General features: G+C 38.7%; 1 protein-coding gene across 2 annotated transcripts; it reads left to right on the plus strand.

Moving 5' to 3' along the window:
* The first annotated feature begins 840 nt into the window (after positions 1–840).
* alg8 (ALG8 alpha-1,3-glucosyltransferase) lies at positions 841–27,694 on the plus strand. Of its 2 annotated transcripts, XM_072577050.1 has the most exons (13): positions 841–944; positions 5,167–5,245; positions 7,269–7,462; positions 10,632–10,741; positions 12,517–12,584; positions 12,729–12,855; positions 14,737–14,840; positions 15,961–16,081; positions 16,353–16,492; positions 16,755–16,894; positions 18,846–18,943; positions 20,966–21,038; positions 22,334–27,694. In XM_072577050.1, the coding sequence occupies exons 1-13, from the start codon at positions 856–858 to the stop codon at positions 22,566–22,568; spliced, it is 1,578 nt and encodes a 525-aa protein (XP_072433151.1). In that variant the 5' UTR covers positions 841–855; the 3' UTR covers positions 22,569–27,694. The 2 variants fall into 2 exon arrangements, with proteins under 2 accessions (XP_072433151.1, XP_072433152.1); XM_072577051.1 differs by lacking the exons at positions 14,737–14,840; positions 16,353–16,492; positions 16,755–16,894.

Here is a 27,694-nt window from a genome sequence, read left to right on the forward strand (position 1 = left end):
ATAGGCACAGTTCAGTGGGTATCTGCACTACATAGTTTGGTACTAAACCACAGATTCTGTGGAAAGTTAGATGATCTCAGCCAGAAAATCAGTAAGGAACCTAATGGGTCACTTTGTCGGCCAACAGGTTGGAATGGTAAGTACAGAACAACCTATATCAGCCTTGGCTCAATTGGTGGCACTCAGGTCTGAGTTACAATGTTCTGATTTCAAGTTCTGCTTCATAACCTGAGCACCAAAGTTGAGGCTGACACTCCACCTTCACTGGAGTACTTGCACTGTCTGATGTGCTATTTTTCAAGTAAGACATTAAAATGTAGCCCCATCTGTCGAGCAACAAAAAAAGATCCCATGCAAGAGGGAGAAACAAATAGAAATAGCAATACTTGAAACATATCAGTCATTCTGGAGCTTCATTTGGAGGTTTACAAAGCAAGTTGGACTAGAATGTATCATTCACAAGTTTTACTGGATATTTCAGCAATGGCTCTATTTCAAAGGAATGTGGGACAGAAGGGTAAGAAAATTTACTTTTGGACAACTGCTGCTTCCTAACCATTGTTGTCACTGCCACGATACACAGAATCAGCTCTTACCCACCACCCTTTGTATCACTGGGATGGCCTCTGTAAGACAATGTGTACAACATCTTTTTAAAAATTTTAAAAACTACAAAAAAACTTGTAGTAATATTCCTGTCGATGCCACTTCTGAGAAAGGAAAGGGGCAGGTCCCCATCAAGTTGTTAACTGCAATGAATTGGGGCCTGAAAAGCTATTTGACTTTCCTTCACTGATTCAGTGAGTATCTTTGCTGGCAGCTGTTGCTGTTTAAATAAAGTTGGGTGAAACAACAATGGCGGCGCCCAGTGAGAGGTGTTGGAACTGGTTGGTGCCGCTCGTCTTTGGTGTGACCCTGTTAAAGTGTTTACTTATTCCTGCCTAGTAAGGAGCTGCCCCGGATTAGGGGTTTAATTATGAAACTTTATTTTTTAAAAGTGATTTCTCCGCTGCAAGGACGGGTGGTGGGGCCTAGAGAGGCAGCTACTGCGGTTGAAAGGCGAATATTCTGTCGGGTTTTTTTAAAACCGAGGCTTTGCTGAATCTCACTGAAATCAGAGGCTTTTAAAAAAGTTACATTAGAATGCTAAATCTAAATGTTGAAAGAAATTCGTGCAACAACTTCGTCGTCATTTAATTTGTTTATTTATTTTTTCTAGTACTCTGTCCCGTTACAGCAGCTTTTATTTGTTGGATGTTGTAACGTGGGTTAGAAATAATACAATAATATAGTCTTTCACTAGGGGTTTTTGTGGTGCAAGGGCAATGCCCCTACTTCTGAGCCAGAAGATCCATATTCAAGTCCCATCTGCCCCAGAGGTAGTAAATATCGGCAGTTGTTCTCTGAAAGTATCACTGGGCACTGATTACGATTATTTTCTCCCTTCTCTAGCTTTTGTACTCCATTTGTAGTCATTGCTGAAGCTGAGAAAAAATGTATTTTTATCACTTGAAGACCACCCAGATGAGTTATAATGAGCCAGGAAGACCTTTCTGGTGCAAACTGCAGGTTAAAACTGCTATTGTTTGTTTGGCTGAATGGCACGCTGCCAACTTCATTTACCCATGGAGTTACCATGGTGGAATGAAAGGTTGCACCTTTGAACCAAATTGAACAGATCTTATTCTAAATCAAGAATTAAAATAGCTGGTAACTGCAATTTGGTTCAAAAGGAATATGATCATGTTAAAAGCTAACTTAAGTATTTTCATTGCAGCCTTTCTGTAATAACAACATCAGTCACCCTGGTGCTGTCATGAATGATCTTTAATGCCACAGCTGGTTTTCTATAATACCTTTGGTCAATAGAAATATCATTTTCAGATCCAAAATGAGTAATCAGACAAACTACTAAAGAGTATTCCAAACTTTTATCACCATTTTCATGTAGAATTGTTTCCTAATTTCACTCCTGAAAAGTCTGGATCTAATTTTTAATCTAAGACCTCTCATACTAGATTTCTCATTTCAGCAGAAGTAGTTTTCTATCTGTCCACTTCATCAGTTTTCCCTTAATATCTTAATTTTGATGAAAACAATATCTCCTCACAGTTTAACCCTTAACATCTAAATCTCTGCATTCCTTTTGAGGCTTGCACTTGGCATAAACTTTGAGTGCGGTGCCTAGAACTAAACACAGTACTTCTGATGTGAGTTTGTACACATGTAGCATGATGTCTAGCTCCTATTCTCTTCCTCCAGACCGAAAGGATACTGTTATATTTTTTTTTGTGCCTGTCTGTGATATTCTAATGATCTATGCATATGGACCTCTAAGCCATAGAGATTTACAACACAGAAATAGATACTTTGGTCCAACTTGTCCAAGTAGACCAGATATCCTAACCTAATCTAGTCCTGTTTGCCAGCACTTGGCCCATATCCCTCTAAAGCCTTCCTATTCATACACCTATTCAGATGCCTTTTAAATGGACCACTTGCTCTGGCAGGTCACTCCATACACACATCACCCTCTGAAAAAGTTGCCCCTTCTCTTTGGACCATAAGGTTTTGACTTTTCACCAGCTGAAAAGCTGTCTGATCTATCCTTTCTTTTGGATAAATGACAATAACCTTACACTTGTTTGTATGGAAATCTGTTTACTGCAGTTTTATCCATTTATTTAATCTCTTTATCACTTCGTAACTTTTTGCTTCCATCTACACTATACCCAATTCATCTATGTGTCACTTGGATATAAGGCAGCCAATTTCCTAACCAAGTCAGTAAATTTCCTCCATTCTATGAACTATAATTTTAGACAACAGTCACCAAACAACCCCACCACTCTGTGGCTGACCACTTCAACTCCCCCTCCCACTCCACCAAGGACATGCAAGTCCTGCCTTCTCCACTGCCAAATCCAAGCCACTGATGACTGGGAAAGCCACTGATGTCTGCGTGGGTTTCCTCCAGGTGCTCCGGTTTCCTCCCACAGTCCAAAGATGTGCAGGTCAGGAGAATTGGCCATGCTAAATTGCCCATAGTGTTAGGTAAGGGGTAAATGTAGGGGTATGGGTGGGTTGCGCTTCGGCGGGGCGGTGTGGACTTGTTGGGCCGAAGGGCCTGTTTCCACACTAAGTAATCTAATCTAAAAACACCTCATCTTTCACCTTGGGACCCTTCAAACACACGACATCAACACTGACTTCTCTAGTTTCCAAGCCTCCCCTCTCCCTGCCTCATCTCAGATCCAATCCTCCAACTCAGCACCAGTGTCTTGAATTGTCCTATCTGTCCATCTTCCTTCCCAATTATCTGGTCCACCCTCCCCAGTGACCTATCAAAATCACCTCCCACCAGCATCTACCTATTGCCTTCCCAGCTACCTTCCCCACTCCACCCTCCTATTTATTTCTCAGCTACCCCCCAACATTCCTGATGAAGGGCTTATGCCCTAAACTTCGACTCTTCTGCTCTTCAGGTGCTGCCTGACTTGTTCTGCTTTCTCTGCGCCACACTTTTTGACTGTGAAGATCTCAAGTATCTTGAGAAAATACATATAAATAACATCCATTGGCATTTCCCTGTCCACTATAGTCACCTCTTCAAAATAACTTCTAAGAGAAAGTGAGGACTGCAGATGCTGGAGATCAGAGCTGAAAATGTGTTGCTGGAAAAGTGCAGCAGGTCAGGCAGCATCCAAGGAGCAGGAGAATCAACGTTTTGGGATTGAGCCCTTCTTCAGGAATTTGGAAACGTCGATTCTCCTGCTCCTTGGATGCTGCCTGACCTGCTGCGCTTTTCCAGCAACACATTTCAGCTCTTCAAAAAAAATGCCAATAAAATTCATCAAACACAATCTAGCCATTACACATTTATGCTATCTTTCCCTGATTACCTTAAAATATTACATTGTATCCTTACCCGAACTTCATGATAAAAGATGTTAATCTAACTGGTTTATAATTTCCTTGCTTCCTTCTTTTGCTTTTCTTAAAAAGCAGAATAACATCTACTTTTTTGATATCTTAAGGGAAGATTCCTGAATCAATGACTTTCAAAAGTTAAAATTAGTTTCTATAATTAGTAAAGTTCTCACCTGATTCCTTTAAAATCCTGAACTGAAAGCCATCTGATCCTGAGATTTTGCATTTTTTAATCTTACTATCTTCATGATTACTGTTAATGTCAATTATAACCACTCACCATCCTGACTGTTTACCATTCAGCAGAAACTGAACTGGACCAACCATATAAATACTGTCTACAAGAGCAGATTAGAGGATAGGAGTTCTGCAGCAAGTAACTCACTACAAAGGGTCAGTTAGACTCAAAACATCAACTCTTTTTCTCTCCTTTACAGATGCTGCCAGACCTGCTGAGATTTTCCGGCAGTTTCTCTTTTGGTTTCAGATTCCAGCATCTGCAGTAATTTGCTTTTAACTCACTACTGCTTTCCACAAGGCGCAAGTGCTGAGTGTGATGGAATGCTCTCTCCACTTGCCTGGATAGATGTAACTCCAATAACACTCAATGCTTGACATCATCCAAGACAAAGTAGCTCACTTGATTGGCAATCAATACATCCCTCACCTTCAAAGTTCACTTCCTTCACTGTTGACACACAATAGCAGCAGTGTGTACCATCCATAAGATTAACTGCAGTATCTTGAGAATGCTCATTTGACTACTCCTTACCAACCTGCACCCTCTATCACCTTGAAAGCCAATGGCTGCAGATGTTTGGAACACCAACACCTGCAAGTTCCCTTCCCAGCCTCTCTCCGACCATACTGCACTCCTCTTGAACTCTATCATTTTGATCATTAGTAGATAAGTATTCTCACTCTGCTAGACCTATTAACTGTCATGATTTCAAATTTGTAGTTTGTGGTGTGTGGACTATTTGGGATGAGTGGGTAAAAGACTTGGAAGAGTTTGATTAGCAATGGTTATATTTAATGGTGGGCAGGTTCAATGGGCAGAATGGCCTACTCTTGTTCCTATGGTTCCAATTTAATTGATGTCAGTGTTCTGCAGTAATAGTGACATTAAATAATGACAACTGATTAGGTGTGATTGTCATTTCAGCCATCCTGTTTTGGAAGGTTACATCAATTTCCATGACCTGCATAATTGTTATTTGGCAATTTCATTTGCAGTCATTCAACAGACTTTGAAGTCCACAGAAACTGGCTGGCAATTACTCACAGTTTACCTATTTCACAGTGGTATTATGAAGTAAGTGTTTATGACTTATGGGTCGTGTTTATGATGTTTCAAGTATAACAGTGCCTTGTGCCAAGTGATAATCTGGCTATTTCTGCCATGTCCTATCAGTCGTGATATTGCTGAGAAAGGTCATTCACCCCATTTTATTTGATACATGCAGAAGATCTTCATTCCCATTCATCATAAAATCCAATTGTTTATTTAATGTTTCTATTCACGTTAGTTCTCTAGAAATTTCTTCCATGAACGATGGGCTTTTATGTGAGAGCTGCAAGCCTAAATATGCCAGTGCCCTCTGAGTTAGCACCATGGTTTAACCTGATGCAGTGTGCTGAATTTACCTTCCTAGTCCATCCGTTAACTTAAATACTTCTTTGAAGTCTTTTTCCTTTACCAGGATGAAATGTAAATTCAAGTTTCTTAATGTTTTTTTTTTATGACTTTGCTGTAATGCTAAGGATCGGTCTTTCCATCAGAGTACACCACCTGTAGGTTTTTATTGTCTGTCTGATTTCAGGCTGCATGCTGAATCTGGACACAATAATCATGGCATAGTTAAAGGAAGGCATTTTACAGTTTTACCTGTTGATTAGGTAAACCATAAAATGTTTTCCAATAGGAACATAGAAAAATGGGAGCAAGTGTAGGCCATTCGGCTTTTTAAGCCCACTCCACCATTCATTATTATTATAGCTGATCATCCAACAATAGCCTGTTCCTGCTTTCTCCCTGTATCCTTTACTTTCTGTGATAGCAAATTCCATAGGCTCACCATTCCCTGGGTGAAGATGTTTCACTTTGTCTCAGTCTGAAATGGTTTTTCCCTGGGTCCTTAGACTGTGACCCCGGGTTTTATATTTCCCCACCATCAGCAGCATTCTTCCTGCATCCACTCTGTTGATGCTTAAATATGGCTTGGTGTTCAAATCAGATTTTCAATTGCAGGAGGATTAGACGGCACAGTGTGTAACTGTAAATCAGCCTGCTTTTTAAAACAACGCATCTGTCCTTGATCTTATAAAACTTTAATCTTAAAATTGTTGATAAATTAAGTAGAAAAATTTATACCAGTTTAGGAAGCATCAAATTTGAGTTGGAACATAGAGGTTTCTCTGCCATAAGTTATCACTTTTGTGACTCTCCTGGCAGGAGGAAGTCATTACAACATAACCATCTACTTGTGTAAGTTTATTTTCATTTAAAATGTGATACATATGAATTTAGCATTGGCATGTATAAGCTGTAAGACTTTTTAATATATTGAATGGATAATAGAAAATCTAATATAAACAAAATCTTAAAATAGAGATTGTACAATTTTTACTTGTCCTGATCCGTTTATCCCTTGTCCTTTAAATCTCCTTCCTTCATTCATAAAGTTGGTTGGCTCTCCTTGAGCAAGTTGGAAATTTAGGTAAATTCAAACAGATTGATTGTAGATTTCAACTGTTTTAGCAAGTACATCTTTTTTGTGCTATTATACAATAGTTTTACTGTATTCTTGATGAAAGAAAAGATTTTTTTTAAATTGCCTATTAGAGCCACCACAAATAATACTTCTCTTTGTCCATAAACTGTTTTGGCAATTTCATAAACAAATTGTAACAAAGCCTTGCCAACTCGCTGCAGAAAGCTGTCAACAATTATTTCAGATTAATCCGTAGTATAGGTGGATTAAAAAGTTGAATACAGGATAAATTTTAGTGAGTGAGAGGAAAGTGCAGTGAAGCAGAAGTCAATAATGAAATTCTTCAGAGTCCTGATACACAGTGGGTCAAAACTGTAACTTGCACCTGCTTTATAATGTGATCTGATTGTATGAAACAATTTGCAGTATCAGCCATTAGCAAAAATAATTAAGCAAAATCTATTAAATGTTGTATTAATAATACATATGAATAAAAGTTGTTAATTTTTTTTTTGTTGATCCAAAATGTTGAATTGTAATTGCAAATTATGAATTGAAATGTAACTTTTTCTTTTCCTGTCTATTACTCCTACACCTTTCTCCCCTTCCTCACCCTGTACCTAGGCAACTTCGCAATGGACTTTGGACTATCCACCATTTTTTGCATGGTTTGAATACCTACTCTCTCTCATTGCGCAATATTTCGACAAGGAAATGTTGGTTGTCCAGAACCTTAATTATGCCAGTGATGCAACAATTCTATTTCAGCGACTTTCAGTCATCATCATGGATATCGTATTTAGTTATGGAGTACTGGAGTATGTCTTAATATTTATGTATTTAAAAATGCAGGTGTTCTTTCTTTATTTGTTGTTTGACAAACATAACCAGTTAAAAGATTAAACATCAGTAATTGTTAAATAATTGTCAAACCACCAGTTGAGAAATGGAAGATCACTAAATGTTAGTGCTGATTTTAAAAAAATTGTGTTTTCCCATCCTGTGCTACAGTGCTAACTCTTTAGGAAGTATTGTTACTCATACAGTTCTGATACCAGGCCCCAGATGGACATTATTCATCTTGGTATATCTGTGATCTATTCAACTGTGAACAGATTTTTTTGAACAGAGTGGTGAAGGGAGAGGGCGAAGAGAAGCGAGGGCTGCTGGGTAGGTCAGTTTTTCCCACTTAAAAAGGGATTACCTCCATTTTGAACAGAGCTGCGAGGAGAGAGGGCGGAGAGGAACGAGGGCTGCCAGAAAGTTTTTAAGTGGGTGAGATCTAAACCCAAGACCCTACACTGTAGGGTCTCCCTCCCACCCACCTCCTCTAACCCTACAAGGAGTCTGTAAATTCTGTAAGATTTTGGGTTTTGTCATTTAATTCTTCTTTTCTTCTCTTCCTAGTTTAGTCCTGTGTGGACTTTCAGATTAGTGGGGTATGGCTGATAGGACAGTTGCATGTTCCTCCAGCAGAATGTGGCAGGTGAGAGACACGACGCATGTCTCCATGAACCCCATCTGCGGGAAGTGCACCCAACTTCTGCTCCTCGAAAACAGAGTTAGGGAGCTGGAGCTGGATGGACTGTAGATCATCCGGGAGGCTGAGAGGGAAATTGAGAGGATGTACTGGGAGTACTCCTCAGACACAGGATAAGGACAGCTGGGTTACAGTCAGAGGGGAGGAAAGGGAACCAACAGACAGGGCAGGGATCCCCTGTGGCTGTTTCCCTCAGCAATAGGTATACTTTTTTGGTGGGGACAGCCTACCAGGGGAAAGTCATAGTTGTCAGCTCTCTGACTGAGCCTGGCACTGTGGCTCAGAAGGAAAGGGGGAAGAATAGAAAAGCGCTAGTGGTAGGGGACTCAATAGTTAGACGGATTGACAGGAGATTTTGTGGTCAGGAATAGGACTCCCAGAAGGTATACTGCCTACCGGTGCCAGGGTCTGAGGTGTCGCTGATCGGGTTTACAAGATTCTGAAGGGGGAGGGTGAGCAGCCAGAAATTGTGGTACATATTGGTACCAATGATTATAGCCAGGAAAGGGATTGAGGATCTGAAAAGTGACTACAGAGAGTTAGGTTGGAAGCTGAAGAGCAGGATGAGTAGAGTAGTGATCTCCGGTTGCTACCGGTGCAATGAGATAGCGAGTTGAAGAACAGTTAGCGAGTGCAGCTTAACATGTGGCTGCGAGGCTGGAGCAGGAGGGAGGGTTTCAGATACTTAGACCATTCGGATATCTTCTGGGGAAGGTGGGACCTGTACATGAAGGATGGTTTGCACCCGAACTGGAGGGGCACAGACGGATGGGAGATGGGAGATTTGCTTGCGTGCTTTGAGAGGGTTTAAACTGGTTTGGCAGTGGGTTGGGAACCAGAGCTATCTGAGAGGGGGTATAGTTGTAGATGGGGCAGGATGTAGTGAATCCAACGGGAAGGTTTTTCATGTGATATAGTAAGGGTATGGAATGCTTTGCCTGCAACAGTAGTACATTCGCCAAGTTTAAGTGCATTTAAGTCGTCATTGGACAGGCATATGGACGTACATGGAATAGTGTAGGTGGGATGGGCTTCAGATTAGTATGACAGGGCGGCGCAACATCAAGGGCCAAAGGGTCTGTACTGCGCTGTTATGTTCTATGAATCGGTTAAAGTGTGTCTGTTTTAACGCAAGGAATGTCAGAAATAAGAGTGATAAACTTAGAGCATGGATCAGTATTTGGGACTATGATGTTCTGGTCATAATGGAGATGTGCATTTAACAGGAGCAGGAATGGTTGCTAGATGTTCCAGGGTTCAGAATGTTTAAAAAGAACAGAGAGGTTAGGAAAAGAAGGTGGGGTGTAGCATTGCTAATTAGAAAGCGCATCAGAGCAATATATAAGATTGAGCTTTGGGGTTTTTTCGGCGGCCTTGTATCACATTGGACAATCTGTTAATCACTAAGCTATCGGAGGAGATCCAGTTTAACTATTTATGATCAAATCATTTCAACCAGTAGTATTTATACTTAGTTTTCGCACAAAGGTTAGCGTCAATCTCAAATATTGCGTTGCAGCTCATTTACTGTACCTCAGTTGGCAGTGCTCTGCATTTGGTCGGTGTTTTGACAGAGGGCAAACGGGATAAAATTGTGACTCCTGGTGCCTGGTCAAAGCTAACTCATGCTAATTCCTGTGCCAGAGGAATGTGGGTGAGGACAATGCAATATGAAGAGACTAATTACCGTCCATTGTTTTAAGTACTATTTAATAATCCTCCACTACTGAGTTACCAGTCAGTTATACTATTATAAAGGGAATTTGGAGTAGTGTCCAGGTAGTTTTCATGTTACACAGGTTTCATATATCCTGCAGCTGACAAAAGGAATATAGTTGATTGAGAAATGGTCAAATCCCCCTTTTCTGAGAATGGTTCTTGATCATACTGACATCAATAGGAGAGTAGACCGATATCATATACATTAATTGGTATGAATTCTCATGATTAAAATTTGTTTTATTTATTATTTTTTTTAAAACCAGCATGATGTTTAAATATTTTAAAAATCATTACATTGTTTTAATTAGAATTAGCTTCATGTTTAAAACTGCATAATCAAAAATGATTGTCATTTTTACATACAACCCCAAATCAAAACCATCTATTGCACCCAGAAACTCGTTTAATTTAAGACAAAGCACATCAGCAACTTACGGTGGTTGACAATTAATATTGTAAGCAAGTTTTAATTTAGATATACCACATTTAGAATATACTGTTCTGATGCCTTTACAGTAGCTACAAAAACTTAGTGTTTAAAAGAAGATCCCTCCTTTGCTAATTGTTTTCATTAGTTCTGCTGCCTGCACAGTAACTCCAGTTAGAATGCAATTCAACCCCTGATCCTGAAGTGAAAGATGTTAAAGCACTATACTAACCAGTTTTCAGAGTAGAAAAAAAATTGTATGACCAATAAGAGTATTTTTATTTGCCCTGTTTTTAAGATGTTGTAAGTGTGTTAATAGAAGAAAAGAATCAAAGGAAATAATGGAAAGACCAGCGTTTATACTTGCAGTGCTGTTACTTTGGAACTTTGGATTATTGATTGTTGATCGTATCCTTGCATTAGAAAATGCATCTTATGAAACAACTGTTGGGTAATATTTAATAGAATCTAATGCCTTAAATTGGTTTCATTTTCTTTGCTATGACAAACAATCATTGTTCTTCTTGTCTGGTTTAAGTTGGTGATTATGACAGGCTTTCACATTTTATGTTTAGATTTAATCTGTTCTATAATGGTAGACTGTGTGGGCAAACTTTGCTGTGAAATGCATGATTTTAGATTATTATGAGAAAACCATTGGGTTGTGATGATAAAAAGTTTTTTTTTCAACATATTAGATGAGGAACTAGTTACTTGGATACACAACTGGCTCAAAGGTAGAAGGTGATGGTGGAAGGTTGCTTTTCAGACCGGAGGCCTGTCACCAGTGTTGTGCCACAAGGATCGGTGCTATGACAACTGCTTTTTGTCATTTTGTATAAATGATTTGGATATGAACATGGGAGGTATGGTTAGTAAGTTTGCAGGTGACACCAAAATTGGAAGTGTAGTTGGAACAGTGAAAAAGGTTACCCCAGCATACAACAGCATGTTGATCAGATGGGCCAGTGGACCAAGGAGTGACAGATGGAATTTAATATAGTTACATGAAAGGTGCTGCGTTTTGGAAAAGCAATTTAGGGAAGGATTTATACACTTAATGGTAAGGTCCCGAGGAGTGTTGTGAATGAAGAGAACTTGGATTACAGATAGTTCCTTGAAAATGGAATAACAGGTAGATATGAAATGCCTTCTGCACTATCCTATGCTTACCTTTATTGGTCAGAGCTTTGAGTGTAGGATTTGGGAGATCATGTTTCAACCGTACAGGAGATTGGTTTGGTACTATTGGAATACTGCATGCAATTCTGATCTCCCTACTATAGGAAGGATATTATGAAACTTTAAAGGGCTCAGGAAAGATTTCCAAGGATGTTGACAGGGTTGGAGGCTTTGACCTATAGGGAGAGGCTGAATAGATTGGGGCTATTTTCCCTAGAGCATTGGAGGCTGAGGGGTGACCTTAGAGGTTTATAAAATTTGAGGGGCATGCATAGGATAGATGGACAAGGTTTTTTCTCCAGTGTGGGGGAGTCCAAAACTAAAGGGCATAGGTTTAATCTGAGAAGGGAAAGATTTAAAGGGGACCTAAGGGGCAACCTTTTCACGCAGAGGGTGGTGTGTGTACGGAATGAGCTGCCAGAGGAAGTGGTGGAGGCTGGTACAACTACAACATTTAAAAGGCATTTGGATGGCATATGGAATACGAAGGGTTTATGCAATTGCTGGCAAATGGGACTAGGTTAATTTAGGATATCTGGTTGGCGTGGATGAGTTGGATTGAAGGGTCTGTTTCATTGCTGTATATCTATATAGTTCTATACAGAGGATTTTATTTATTTGTCTTTATTTTCTAACAATTTAAAAATCTTTGTTGCTTGACAAAAGGTGTCCATTGCTGACTTACTTTAGAATATTCTTTTATGATATCTTGCAATGTTATGTGGTGCCTGAGAAAGAGAGAATATTATTACTTGCCCAGAATCTCAAATAAGTGAGCAGAAGCCACTTTAGAAAGTGCCACAGGATCGGAGTCAGTTTTAAGTGTTGAAGGAGGCCAGAGAATAGATTTCCTTTCTCAGATTTGGGTGGTAAGTGGTGTGGGGGGAACTGTGAAAGAAATGTTGCCTTTTATTTCTGTTTAGCTCGTGTATATATTTTTTCTCTCAACTCTTTCTTTCTCTCTCACACACACACAATATGATTCCTTAACTCGGACCCAGATATTCACTTTCAATACAATGGTTTGTTATTTGGTGTCCTGCTTCTTTCCATTGCAAGGATGTTTCAGGTAATTTGAGAAATTCAGTATAATAACTAATTCTTCAGTGCTTAGTCATGGTATACATTAATCATTGAAAATTGCACAGATTGAGAAATAACCACAAAACACTCTAACAGTATGCTTTAAATATTTTAAATTATTTCATTACAGGAAAGACATTTGGAAAGTGCACTACTCTTTGCAATCCTGATGAACTTTAAGCACATTTTTCTTTATGTGGCTCCTGCCTATGGTATTTACCTACTACGTTCATACTGCTTCACTGAGAACAAGCTAGGTATTTAATGTTTTATCAATTTTGAGATGAGATGCAACTTTCTTTTATCCTTAAATGCACTTGCATTCGCAAAGTGAAAAGCAGATACAATTACAGAAGTTGTCAAGGAGAGCTGATAAGGGAGAAAAAAAGTTTGCGAGATACTGGTGTAGAAAATTATATTAATCAGGTGTGTCCTTTGTGAAATGGTCATAAGATAATTAGAGATGAGAAAAGGCCAAATTAAATTAATTCAGCCCAAACAATCCCAAAGTTCTTGTTTTGCAGTATCCAGTTGTTGCCATCACTTGGTGTCTTGCAAACCACCATAGTGATTTGGTATAACTGAATAATTTAGTCAGTGTCTTCAGAGAACAATTTATTATAATTTAGCATTGGAACATTAATAGAAGTCACATTTTTGATAATCACAATATGGATTCAAAATATGAACATTTAATTTCTGATGAAATTGTACTCCTGAGGATTTTATTAAACCATAATAATATTTATACAAAGTTTTTTTGTATTTTGCCTTCCAACATTTCCACTCATTTATTTGTGTTTTTTATTTTTTGTAAATAAGCACTTTAACATGCTAACCAATTCAAGACAATTCTCTCGCTCTCTCTCGCTCTCTCTCTCTCTCTCTCTCTCTCTCTCTCTCTCTCTCTCTCTCTCTCAGTCTGATCTGCTTGTTTCCAGCTCATAGAAATATAAGGTTGCAACTTACTTTAAGGCATACTAACATAGAAAATGTGCACATATATCTTTTCTCAAATATTACACTCATTCTCCCTTAAATGTTTTGAATACCTCAAATTCAGTGGACACACTTAAATATTGGAGACCCTTCTAATATGTATGTGAAAATACTTATCTCCTTCATCTTAGTTTTAGCTTTATTACCCTTTTTTATTCTAGAATTCTTAATCCTAGAATCCCTACAGTGTGGGAACAGGCCCTTTGGCCCAACAAGTCCACACCGATGCTCCGAAGAGTCACCACCCAGATCCATTCCCCTACCATATTACTCAACATTTACCCCTGACTAATGCACCTAACCTACATATCCCTGAACGTTACGGGCAATTTAGCATGGCCAATTCACCTAACCTGCACATCTTTGGACAGTGGGAGGAAACCCACACAGACACAGGGAGAACATGCAAACTCCACACAGACAGTTCCCCAAGACTGGAATCAAACCTGGGTCTCTGGTGCTGTGAGGCAGCAGGACTAACCACTGAGCCACTGTGCTGCCCATTACGGATTTATTTGGCAATAATGAAGCTTGTCAAAGATCAAGATAAATGTTATAGGGTTAATAAAAATTGATATTCAATGTTGTTTTGCTGAACTTCTTAAAGTTTGTTTTGTTACACTTTTTCAATTGTTAACTTAGCTATCTCAAATGCAATTATGGTAATCTATTCAAATTGACAACCTCAAAGTCTCCAGCTATGATTAAATGAACATATTTGTTTTTAAAATCCTGTAAAATAGATAGTACAAAGATGAGGAATTCCACTTAAAAATCTGAAAAAACTGTGGATGCTGTAAATCAGAAATAAAAACAGAAGTTGCTGGAAAAGCTCAGCAGGTCTGTAGCCTCTGTGAAGAAAGATCAGAGGTGATCGTTCCTCTTCACAGATGCTGCCAGACCTGCTGAGCTTTTCCAGCAATTTTTCCTTTTGTTGTGTGTTGTTGTTGAGGAATTCAACTATTTGAACCAATCAGAGCTTTTGAAAGGGGTCTTGATCATGAAGATAACCTTTTGGAATTTCAATATACCTCATGCTCTTTGTTATCATTGCCTAGTTTGTAATTATTGAAATATTTTCTTTCACAATATCCTAAACTTATCAATTGTCATTATTGTTACTTCTGTTTATTTTTAAGGTGGATCTATCCAGTGGAAAAGTTTCAGTTGTTCCCGTCTTTTTGCCTTGGGATTTATAGTCTTCTCTGTTTTTGCAGTTTCTTTTGGGCCCTTCATATCCATGGTAAAGATATGTTTAAGTTAATTTAAAACACTTTATTTTGCACTTCAAATTTACATCTCAAATGCAGTAAAATAGGATGTACTTTATTCCTACTCAACACATTTTATTAAGGTTTGGGCAAATGTGCAGTACTGTTTTAATACCAGGAGACATCAACATCAAACTTACTATTGATTCTGTAATACATATGTTCCTACAAATATCATTCCAAGTATGAAATGTATACTTGATGTATTGGGGAATATCTGGAGCAATTCATAAAGAATTGTCAAAAATATTTACAAGGATATTACTACTTAAATGCTGTGTATGGAGGCGAAACTTTAATTTGGTCTTGAAAGCTATATATAGGTTAATAAACTAAAAGTATAAATTGAGATGTGATACTAAATGGAGTATTTGGGCAAATGGAAGAGGGTAAAGGATTCAGTTTCATGGCTGAAGTGAACCTGCTACTGCATGAGGTAGGTACAAGAAATGCTTAAGTTGGCACTTAACAGCACTGTTTCCAAAGGCATCTGTGCTTTATGTTCAGAAAGAGATAGCAGTCATGTAAAAGTGCACATTAATTACAATTAATTAGAAGTGCACCATCCTTCTAGCAATTTGGCAAGGTACACTTACCTAATAGCTTAATGAAGAAGATAGATGACCCAATATGTTTGCCACAAAGAGGTACATGTCAAGTGCCTTCACAGTCACTGTTTGCCTCGTCCAACCTAATGTATCCCTACAGTTTCTTATGTACTGTTGCTTCAGGGTGGGCACATGTTTATCCTGAAATTTTTTTTCATGTTTACATGCTCAATATGCTCATGGCCATAATCAGAGCAAAATGGTTTAGAATAGCTTCTGAATTAGACAATGCGTGATATTGGCAACAGTTGTAATGACAATATTTCAGAAATATCATATATTAGCACCATTATCTTTACTGATGTAAATTAAGCTCTTCTTCAATTCATTTTGATCCAATGGTAATAAAGGAATGACTATGTGAGTCCAAGTCAAGAAATGTGATTTTGAAGGCTGGATTGGAGCTTATACTTCTGAAGAAAATTTTGAACCAAAATGCAAAATGGCCCAAGCATTTTATTAATTGATTTTCTTTCTTTCTCAGGGTCAGCTGTCTCAGGTGCTTGCAAGACTATTCCCCTTCAAGCGAGGTCTCTGTCATGCATATTGGGCCCCAAATTTCTGGGCTCTGTACAATGTGATGGACAAAATATTGTCTGTCATTGGTAAGGTCTAGTTAAATTTATCAAACATTTAATACATTGACATGGTCTCTGAAGACTTTTACAGAGAGTAGTGATTTAATTGTATTGTTTACCTGAATATTGAAAATTAACAATTACTAAAGAAATTATAGTTTCATAGTTCTGATATTTACCAAATAAAATTCAATTATCTTGCTGGTTGTGATGCTATTTCTGTAAATAACATGTAAAATGGTTGCATCAAACAGTGTCAAAATTCTGAACAACTGATAGTTTTCATTTCCTGGTACAGATGTAAAGTTACAACTGCTGGATCCTGCCAGGCTTTCAAAGGCATCAATGACAGGAGGCTTAGTGCAGGAGTTCCAGCATGCTGTCCTACTGTCTGTGTCACCGTTCGCAACGTTGGTCTGTACTTTGCTCTCAATAATGGTCAGTACCAGCACATGCAGTGAAATATGATACAATTGATATTCTTCAGGCTTTTAAATTTTTTTTTTGATGTTGATTCACGCAGTTAGTAAACTCACTTGGTGCGATGAGTTTCCGAGTTTTGTGTTTACTTTCTGGTCTGGAAGCCGAATGCTCATGCAAGTGTTTCAGTATGTGCAAAATGATGAGTAGAGAACACTTGATGATTTTTGCTTCACTTATTAATCAATATTGTATATTTCTCCTTCTCTCCTACTTCAAGCCTGCTGTTCTCCAACTTTGGTTAAGACCTCGAGGACCTAGAGGATTCCTTCAATGCCTCGTCCTTTGTGCATTGGGGTCATTCATGTTTGGCTGGCACGTACATGAAAAGGCCATTCTCATTGCCATTCTACCTCTGAGGTATCTTAAATACTTAGCTTATGATTTTTTAAAATTACTAGGGGCAAAGTGGTTAGCACTGCTGCCTCAGCGCTCAGACCCAAGTTCGATTCCACCCTCAGTGACTGGGTGGAGTTTGCACATTCTATGTTTCCGCTTGGGTTTCTGCTGGGTGCTCTAGTTTCCTCCTACAATCCAAAGGTGCACAATTTAGGTGGATTGGCCATGCTAAATTGCCTTGTACTATCCAGCAATGTCTAGGCTAGGTTGATGAGCCATGGGAAATGCATGATAACTGGGATGGAGTGGGTCTGGATGAGATGCTCTTTGAATCCACACTGGCCCTCGATGGGCTGAATGGCCTTTATCTGCAGAGTAAGGATTCAATAATTCTACTACCTTTTGTAATGTAAGTAATGCAGATTTTGTTATAATATCATGTGCAGAAGCATCTCACAAAGACATTTGAATTAGATCTTAACATGGGCAATTGAACTGGGAATTGTTTTTAATTTTCTTTCATGGCATTCCATTACTTAACAGCCCTTGAACAGCATTGTTTGTCAGGTCATTTCAGATGGCCGTTATTAGTTCACCACTTTACTGAGGGTCTGCAGTCACATGTAGGCCAGGCCAGGAAAAGAAGACAAATTTCAATCCTTAAGCAGTATTAATGAATCAAATAAAACAAAGAACGACAGATGCAGGAGATCTGAAACAAACAAAAACAAAAATTGCCAGAAAAAATCAGCAGGTCTGGTAGCATCTTTGAAGAGAAGGCATCATTGTTGTTTTGAGTTCAATGACCCTTCTTCAGAATGTGGATGTGTTTTTCCAACAATTGATGATGGTTTCAAGTCAAAAGTTCAGATTTGGAAAAAAAAGAAGCGAAGAGGAATTAGCAAAAATGTCTGGCAGTTGATATCAAGGGAAATCCCAAAGTCTTCTATAAGCAAATCCATAGGGTAAGAGTGATAAAAGGTGAAATAGGATCAATTAAGGGATCAAAAAGTACATTTACACATGGAGACAAGAGTATTAAGTGAATTCTTGTATCTGTCTTTACCTACAAGGCAAATGCTGCCCAGGTTATGGTGGCAGAGGACAAAACTCAATCTCTAGGCGAGTTTGAAATTAATAAAGTATTGATAAAATTGATAAGGTGTTGGTACTTGATAAGGTACTGGAGCCGAGTAAGATAAGTCCGAATGTTTTGAAGGAAGTGATTGTGGAAATTGTAGAGGTACTGGCAATAATCTCAATCTTCCCTGGATTTGGGGGTGTTGCTGAAGGACTGGGGAATTGCAACATTATGCATATTTTTTAAAAAAAAGGTTGTAAAGCTAGCCTCAGCATTTAAGGACCAGTATGTTTAACTTTGGTGGGGACACCTCTTAAAAACAATCATTCAAAATAGAATTAATAGACACATGGAAAAATGTGGGAGTATTGTATCAAACTTGCAAAAGGTTTCCGAAGAAGAGCAAAGGATGAGGGTGGCGTATGTTACTTTCAAAAAGAATTCGATACAGAGTCACAAAACAGACACATGAGGAAAGTGCTAGGTAATAGAATGAAAGGGACAGAATTGAGTGAGTGAGTGGAAATACAGAGTAAAGGTTAATGCATAGTTTTCAGGCTCAGGAAAAGTTTATAATGAAGGTCCCCAGCAGTTGGTATTGGGATCCTAGCTTTTCCTAATGCTCTTTAAGAGTACTCACTTGGTTCATAGGATATATCATAACTTATAAAACTTATTTTTCAATCTCTTCTTGCCTGCTACTTTAAACATTTTCAGAAGAAAATTCCTAACGTTAGTGCTAAAAAATATTCGTCTGATAGAGACTTCCTCCCCACCCTCATAATATGTATTTGTATTGGAGTAAAGGTTATTGAATAAAACAAATAAGATAGCAGTTATTTCCAAATAAGCTGCTTTTAAATTGCAGTGTTTTTTCTTTTAAATCCTTAGTTTGTTAGCTGTGGAAAATAGAAAAGATGCTGGAACGTACCTCATTTTAGCCACAACAGGGCATTTTTCCCTCTTCCCACTCCTCTTCACAGGACCAGGTAAGGATAAGATGATCATGCGCATTTACATTATTTTTGTGTTTGCGTTAAATAAATAAATATACTTTATCTACTGTTTCTCCCTCACTTTGAGCATTGTATGAAAATACCTACTGAGTTTCCATTTCACTGAACTAGCATCTTTGCCTATGAAACAGCTAAGATATATGATCAGAATGAAGAATGACTCCTTATGGGGAGTTGTTAAAAATGCAGATTATCTTTCTTTACTCAGCTTTAGACTTATTCACAATGTGAGACATTGCAACTAAAAAGCTTCTAACTTTAAAGCCCACCATCAGTGTCTGTTTATATATGCACAAGATTATCCAATGAGTGTTCTTTCCCCCATTCAACCTTAAGGTAGACACTTAACCCAGAATACCCCAGGCTGAATTCCCCATCCTTGCTGAGCTGGCTTATTTTAATTGGAGTTAAAAAAGGGCCTCCTTTGGGTTATAGAATAGGAAAGGGTAGCAAAATTACTAGTCTTCCCATTTCACTTTGCTATCTGGTGATTTCTGCTGGAAAATGTGTAAGCATCAACTTTGAGAGAAAACCGAGGTTAGGTTGTGTGCAGTAGCCCACCAGTATTCACAGCCTAGTCTCTAGGATGAATAACCCTGACATATCACAAAAAAATCACAAGCACAACACATACAAATCTAAACATTGACTGGTTCTTTTAAGTATAACAGAATCATTTAGCAACTATTGGTTTCTTCTTTGTGCTTTTGATTTTCTCCCTGTTTTCTCTCCTTTCCTAAAGAATACCTCCTTGTGTATTTTGGGATCACTAGATCATGATTAGGAGAGGCAATGTTGGCTGAGATTCCTTTATCTAACATTGACACACGTTATTGTACCTACCCTGCTGGACCAGTTGAGAATACCTAACTCAGCAAAGCCTAAATATCAGAACTGCAAATATCCTAGATTGTGAATTACTACAGCACAATCCAATCCATTCTTTTAACTCTTGTTATTAAAATACACTGTTCTATAATGTTATCTTTAAACTGTTGATTGCATAGTAACCCTCTAATATGAAAAATAAACAAAAATGCTATTATATGTTATCTTTAACTTGGGGAGTTTGGAATAGAGGAGTGATGCTTCAATTCTTCAAAGTCTTAGTCATATCTCACCCACAGTATTGCATTCAGCTTTGGGCACTTCATCTCGAATTGATCTTGGAGGGGAAACAGCACAGATTTACTAGAGTGATTTGATGACTGAAAAGCTTTAATTAAGAGGGCATGCTTTTGCAATTTGATTTGTATTCCTTTGTGTTGAGAAGGCGTTCTAATGAAGAGGTTTAAAATTGAAACATTTGACAAGATGGATGCAAAGAAATTATTTTGGCAAGGGAGCGCAATCTTAAAATTTCAGTGAAGCCATTTAGGCCTGAGATCTGAGAGAATTTTATCCCTCAAATGGTAATGAAAATCTAGAAAGCTCTCCCTCAAAACAACTGTGAAATCTGGGTCATTTAAAACTCTAAAGACTAGAACAAATCAGATTCTAATACAAAAACAGAAGTTCCTAGAGAAACCCAGCAGGTTTGGTAGTATCTGTGCAGAGAAAGCAGTGTCAACATTTTGGGTCCAATGACCCTTCTTCAGAACTCGTCGTAGCTGGGAAAGGTGGTATACATGCTGAAGACAGAGCTGAGGTGTAAAGAAGTGAGGGAAGAGGTGGAAATGGAGTCTAGAGAAAGAAAATGACAGTCAGGCAAACAAGGAGATGGATAGTCATGTGCCAGGGAAGGATAAAATCTCCTAAGTAGGCTAAATGGCCTACTCCTGCAATTTCTTATTTTCTTCTATGCTGATCCAATGCACGTTGCAAGCAATAAGCTCAAAGTTAGAGAATTCTGAGTATGATTATCTCATGTCATCTTCATCTATTGTTCCCTTCAAGTATGATTTCTTATTGACAGTGTAAGACTAATGAATTTACTTTTGTATGTCATTGTATACAATGCAATACTTTTCACTTTGTACTACTCTTTCTTTACAGAGATGCCAATTAAAATCGGTCTCATGCTGCTGTTCACTATATATAGTTTCTCTGCTCTGCAAGCTTTGTTCAGGTGAGCTGAAATGCACGTCTCCTCCTGCTGTGGAGACTGTGAAGAGTCTCTGCTGTCAACCACTTATAAATCTACCTCAGCGCTCTTATTCCTCTGTTAGTTATTTGTGAGATCATTTATCTGCTGTCAATATTTAAGTATTGTAATTACTGTCTAAATGGGAAAGATGGTCTGGAGAAATTGCTTTTTGTTCAAATTACTCCCTCAATTTCATAAAAGCTTCATTTTTATCCAGATGGAAACCCCACATTGTCAAGTGTCCAAGGGCTCCTGTAACATGATCAATAGATAGCATCCCTGTGCATTGGAAGATTTCCAATGAAATAGAAAATAATTATTAGAGAAATTACTAAACACCTGAAGATTTCCTACTTCTTCATCTTTTCTTTGTCAGTTTGTGGCTGACATGAGAACAATGCAATAAAATAACTCAAAGCCATTAATTTACTCCATATCTTTTCTGTTACCATTTTGCTCATACCACACAATATCTCTTGGTGAAGTGTGCAGGGAACTACTCCTGAGTTTTGCCACCACCATTCTTGATCCACATACTAGAAAGCACACTCAAACACGCTGGACAATTCAGATATTTCTGCCCCAAACATTTTTAGGTGGTTACTAAACAATAGTCCCTGACTACACAACAGATTTTGAAAACTGATGAACATTCAGGAATGTTAGCAGGAAGATTTTGACAGTGAGCTGCTGAAAGCAATATTAGGACAGATGGCTAAAGCCTAGGGTAAAGAGATCATTTTGAAGGAGCACCTTCAAAGAGAATGAGCGAGGTGGAGAGGAATTTCACAGCTTCGGGTATACTTAGCTGAAAACAGTCCAGTATTGAGGAAAAAGAACCTGTTTTATCATTCTATGCCACCACACCTACATCTCCAAAGAGGTCTATCACTGCAGCATTTGAGCAAGTATTGTTCCTTGTAGATGATAACAAATCTTAGAACTACTAGAATATTAGAAATACTAGCTGACCTGCTAGTATTTGACAAAGGGAAAAAAAACTCCTCTTTGAATGTGATTTGCCCAGACCATACTGACAGGTTACCTTCATTTCTCTTTGCTTTAGCCAAATTTCAAGATGTGAAACAATATGCATTATTGGTTATGCTCTGCATAAACTAAATGACATATTTACTCGCAATACCTGCTTCCGCTTGTTTTGACAAAAGGTTCAGATCCCATTGAAATATTGTCTATTTCAAATGTTAGGTTTATTGAATTAAAAAAGTATAAATGGTAAATCCACTAGAATCTAACTGAGTTTGTTATCCATCTAGGAGAGAGAGATCACTTACAAACCTACCAGAATCCATCTACCTCAGCGGTCTTATTCCTCTGGAAGTTATTTGTGAGATCATTTATCCCCTAACAGCATGGCAGCAGAGATTTCCCTTTGTGCCACTGTTGCTCATCTCTGTATACTGTTCACTCGGAGTTACCTACTCTTGGATTAAACTGTACATTTCAGTCCTGACAGAGCCAGGAACTGACAAGAAGATGAAAGCACAATAGCTGATGGATTAGTTTTCACACTTTGCTCAGAAATGTGAATGTGTTGTTAACTCGGAGTTAAAGTATGCAAATCATGGGTGCATTCTGGACAGAATATAAGAATCATGGATGAAAGACATATTCTGGTCCTGAGGCCTTTGCAGCTGGGATATAGACTTTATTTTGCTACAGGTTGCAAAAACATTCGTGCTGGAAATGGGATGATATTTCAAACATCGATATACTTTCAGTATCTTTAACAATAATGGCCTGGTAATGTGTCCTTGATGTTTTGGTTAATTTTGTTAACTTGGAAAATTGTTTCCTGGTAATTAAAGACTTGTTCTTTTCCTTTTGTTTAATGAAATTCTTGTGATCCCACCAATAATTGGTGTCAAATGTTTTCACATTATTTTGTAATGAAAAATCATTCCATGGTGACCATTAATGTTAGAATTATAATGAAACTGGATTGTTAAATATAAAATATGGTATCACTTCTAGGAGAACTGTAATAACTTCTCTTTTAAGTTGAGGTATACCATAAAATGTAGGAACAAAGTAGGTCATTCATCCCATTGAGTCTGATCTGCCATTCAAAAGGATCGTGGCTGATCCAATCTGATGATTCTCAACCATAATTTCCTACCTTTTCTCCATACCCTTGATTCCCTTACTAATTAAAAACCTATCTCTGCTTTGAATATTCTGAAGGACCCAGTCTCAACAGCTCTCTGTGATAAAGAACTCTGCAGATACGCTAATCTCTGTCAGAAATAAATTGTCATCATCTCTATCGTAAATGGCTGACCCCTTATTTCTGAGATTTGGGAGACAACCTTTCCACATCTACGCTATGAAGCCTCTTTAAAAATCTTATGTTTCAATAAGGCCTCCTCTCACTTCTAAACGCAAAGGAGTACAATCCCAGCCTACTCAATATCTCCTCAAAAGAAGATCCTTCCATGCCTGGATTCACTCCTTCGAACTGCTTCCAATGCCAGTAAATCTTTGCTTAGATAAGGACCCAAAACTGTTTACAGTATTCTAGAGAAGGACTGACTAGTGCCTTGTATAGTTTCAGCAGGACTTCCCTATTTTTATCTTCGATTCATTTCAAAATAAAGGCCAACATTCCATTTATGCTAGTATTTTGTTATTCACGGACAAACCTCATATCCCAGTGTGCTGCAGTTTTTATCCATTTAAATAATATTCACCTCCTCTATTCTTCCTGCCAAAGTATATAAACTTAAACTTTCCAACATGTTCCATGTGCCACCTTTCACTCATCACCTAACCTGCCCATACCTCTCCGTCGGCTCTTTGTGTCATCCTCACCACTTGCTTCCCATTTATATTTGTGTCATCTGCAAACTTGGCTGTAGTACATTCACCCACCTCATCCAAGTCCTTAATAAATATTGTAAATAATTGTGACTCTAGCACTAATCTCTGTAGTACTCCACTAGTAACTGGTTGGCATCCTGAAAATGCCCTCTTTATCCAAGTCTGTCTTCTATCACCCAAACGTCACAGGCTCTTATTATTCTGTTGTCTTTAGTGCGGTATCTCATTGAACAACTTTTGAAAATCTACATATGTTACATCTACTGGTTCCTCTATGTTGCTGTTACCTCCTCAAAAAATTCCAATAATATTTGTCAGGCATGATTTTCTCTTCATGAAGCCATGTTGACTCTGCCAGGTTATATTTCTAGTGCTCCACTTTTACATCCATTATAATAGACTCTAACATTTTCCCAATGACAAATGTTTAGTTAACTAGTCTATAGTTACCTATTTTCGGTCTCTGTCCCTTTTTGAATATGGCTGTTATATTGTTTGTTAACTTTTAAATCTTCTCAGTCCTCTGATTTACTATTAATCTGTCATATTTGATGTTTGTTCATTTCAATCTTTAACTTTCTTAGATAACCAGCTCCCCCATGTCTATTTATCTCTTTCCTAGAATTCTTCTTCACTTTTTCAAACTGTGAATGTTAAGTTCTGTCATGTTATAGCGCTATTTCCTAGGGTATCTCTTACTTTTTCATGAGGCAGGGTTCATGAATCATTACAGATCCAAATAGCATGATTGCTGGCTAGGTCCATATTGTTCCAGGAAACTATCCTGAATACTTCCTCAGAATTTCTCCTGATGGCTACCGCTACCAACTTGATTTTCTCATTCTACATGAAGATTGAAGTTACTTATGATTAATGAACTGTCTTTTTCACATGCCCTCATTATCTCCTGATTTATTCCCTGTCCTACAGAACAGCCACCATTAAGGAGCCTTTGGACTACACCCAGTGTCTCCTTCCCTTTGTTACTTCTTGTCTCTACCCATGTGAAATCTATTCTTCCAATCCAAGAGCATTTCTTTCTCTTGTACTTATTCTGACCTCTACTGACAAAGTTATCCCACCCAACTTTCCTTCCAGCTTGTCCTTTTGAAAAGACATATACTCCTGAATATTTAGTTCCCAGTTTTGGTCTGTCAGATAATTCCTGAATTTGTGATAATTAATTTATTTTGTTCTGAATATGACATACATTGACACACAGACATTAATTTTGCCTTTTTAACCATCTCTCCTCGACATTGTATTTGTATTTCCTGCTTTTTTTAATGGCTGTACACATCCCTTGTCATCTCACTGAGTGTTATTTATTACCTAAATGACAACCATGCAATGTTGTCATATCCTTTCTCTATGCCTATGTATCCCCCCTCCAGAAACATCCGTTACTAATTAGTTTAAAGCTCTCTCTGCAGCCCTGAGTTGTTCAATTTGTTAGGGCACTAGTGAACCCCTGTTCCACTGGAACAGCTCCTTCTACCCTAGTACTGATATCAACGGAGCATGAAATCCATTGCATTCACACCAGTCTTTAAGCCATGCATTTAACTCCAATTTTATTCACCCAAAAAAACTGCAGATGCTGTAAATCAGAAATAAAACTGGAAATTTTTGGAAAGGTTCAGCAGGAATGGCAGCATTTGTGGACAGAAATCACAATTAACATTTGGGTCAAGTGACTCTTCCTCAAACTTTACCCTATACTAGTTTGCCTGTGACTTGTATAACATTTTATGAGATGATTACCTTGGTTCTGTTTTTGCTCTGAACTGTTGGAAATCTTCCAGTAGAAGCTCCTTTCTAGTGCTGTCAATGTCATTGGTAGGTGGATGGTGATATCTAGATCCCTCCCTTCTCTTTCCAAGTTCCTCCCCCGGAGATGTCCTTAACCCTAGCACAGGCAGCTAATACAGTCTTTGAGATTCTCACTCATGGCTGTAGAGAACAGTATCTATTCACCTATTATGCTGGCCTTTACCCCTGCAACATTACTATTGCCTCCTGCCACTTGAATGGCTCCCTGTAGCAGGGTACTGTGACTGTCTCACTCATCTTCCTTGCCGTCCCCGCTTTTGTCTACACAAGAATCTTGTAACTGTTGAGCAATTGCTATGAAAATAAAAACCTTGCTCTCTGTTGTGGTTCTGTTCGCCGAGCTGGGAATTTGTGTTGCAGACGTTTCTTCCCCTGTCTAGGTGACATCCTCCGTGCTTGGGAGCCTCCTGCGAAGCGCTTCTGTGATGTTTCCTCCGGCATTTATAGTGGTTTGAATCTGCCGCTTCCAGTTGTCAGTTCCAGCTGTCCGTTGCTGTGGTCAGTATATTGGGTCCAGGTCGATGTGCTTATTGATTGGATCTGTGGATAAGTGCAATGCCTCTAGGAATTCCCTGGCTGTTCTCTGTTTGGCTTGTGCTATAATAGTAGTGTTGTCCCAGTTGAATTCACGTTGCTTGTCATCCGCGTGTGTGGCTACTAAGGATAGCTGCTCGTGTCGTTTCGTGGCTAGTTGGTGTTCATGGATGCAGATAGTTAGCTGTCTTCCTGTTTGTCCTATGTAGTGTTTTGTGCAGTCCTTGCTTGGGATTTTGTACACTACATTAGTTTTGCTCATGTTGGGTATCGGGTCCTTTGTCCTGGTGAGTTGTTGTCTGAGAGTGGCTGTTGGTTTGTGTGCTGTTATGAGTCCTAGTGGTCGCAGTAGTCTGGCTGTCAGTTCAGAAATGCTCCTGATGTATGGTAGTGTGGCTAGTCCTTTGGGTTGCGGCATGTCCTCATTCCGTTGTCTTTCCCTTAGGCATCTGTTGATGAAATTGCGCGGGTATCCGTTTTTGGCGAATACATTGTATAGGTGTTCTTCTTCCTCTTTTTGCAGTTCTGGTGTACTGCAGTGTGTTGTGGCCCTTTTTTTGAATAGTGTCTTGGTGCAACTTCTTTTGTGTGTGTTGGGGTGGTTGCTTTCGTAGTTCAGGACTTGGTCTGTGTGTGTGGCTTTCCTGTATACCTTTGTGGTGAATTCTCTGTTAGGTGTTCTCTGTACCATCACGTCTAGGAATGGGAGTTGGTTGTCCTTTTCTTCCTCTCTAGTGAAACTGATTCCTGTGAGTGTGGCGTTGATGATCCGGTGTGTGTTCTCTATTTCTGTGTTTTTAATAATCAAAGGTGTCATCCACATATCTGACCCAGAGTTTGGGTTGAATTTGCGGTAAGCCTGTTTGTTCTAATCTTCGCATTACCGCTTCTGCTATGAGTCCAGAGATGGGTGAGCCCATGGGTGTGCTGTTGATTTGTTCATATATTTGTTTGTTGAATGTGAAGTGTGTTGTGAGGCACAGGTCCAGTAGTTTGAGTATGCCGTCTTTGTTGATAGGTTCAATGTCCTGTTGTCTGTTCTGTATGTCCAGCAGGCTGGCTATTGTTTCTCTGGCTAGGGTTTTGTCGATAGAGATGAACAGTGACATTACATTGAATGAGACCATGGTTTCTTCCTTGTCTATGTGTATATTTCTGATGATGTCCAAGAATTCCTGTGTTGATTGTATAGAGTGTCTGGATCCGCTGATCAGGTGTTTCAGTTTCTGCTGTAGTTCTTTAGCCAGTTTCTGTGATGTCCCTGGTAGTGATACTATGGGTCTGAGTGGGATGTCTGGTTTGTGCACCTTAGGTAGTTCATAGAATCTGGGGGTGTTGTTGCTTTCAGGTTTCATTCTTTGTAGGTCAAACCTGGTTACAGACCACTTCAACGGACAGCTGGAACTGACAACTGGAAGTGGCAGATTCAA

This window comes from Chiloscyllium punctatum, chromosome 9 (assembly GCF_047496795.1).
Source record: "Chiloscyllium punctatum isolate Juve2018m chromosome 9, sChiPun1.3, whole genome shotgun sequence".
Taxonomy (NCBI): domain Eukaryota; kingdom Metazoa; phylum Chordata; class Chondrichthyes; order Orectolobiformes; family Hemiscylliidae; genus Chiloscyllium; species Chiloscyllium punctatum.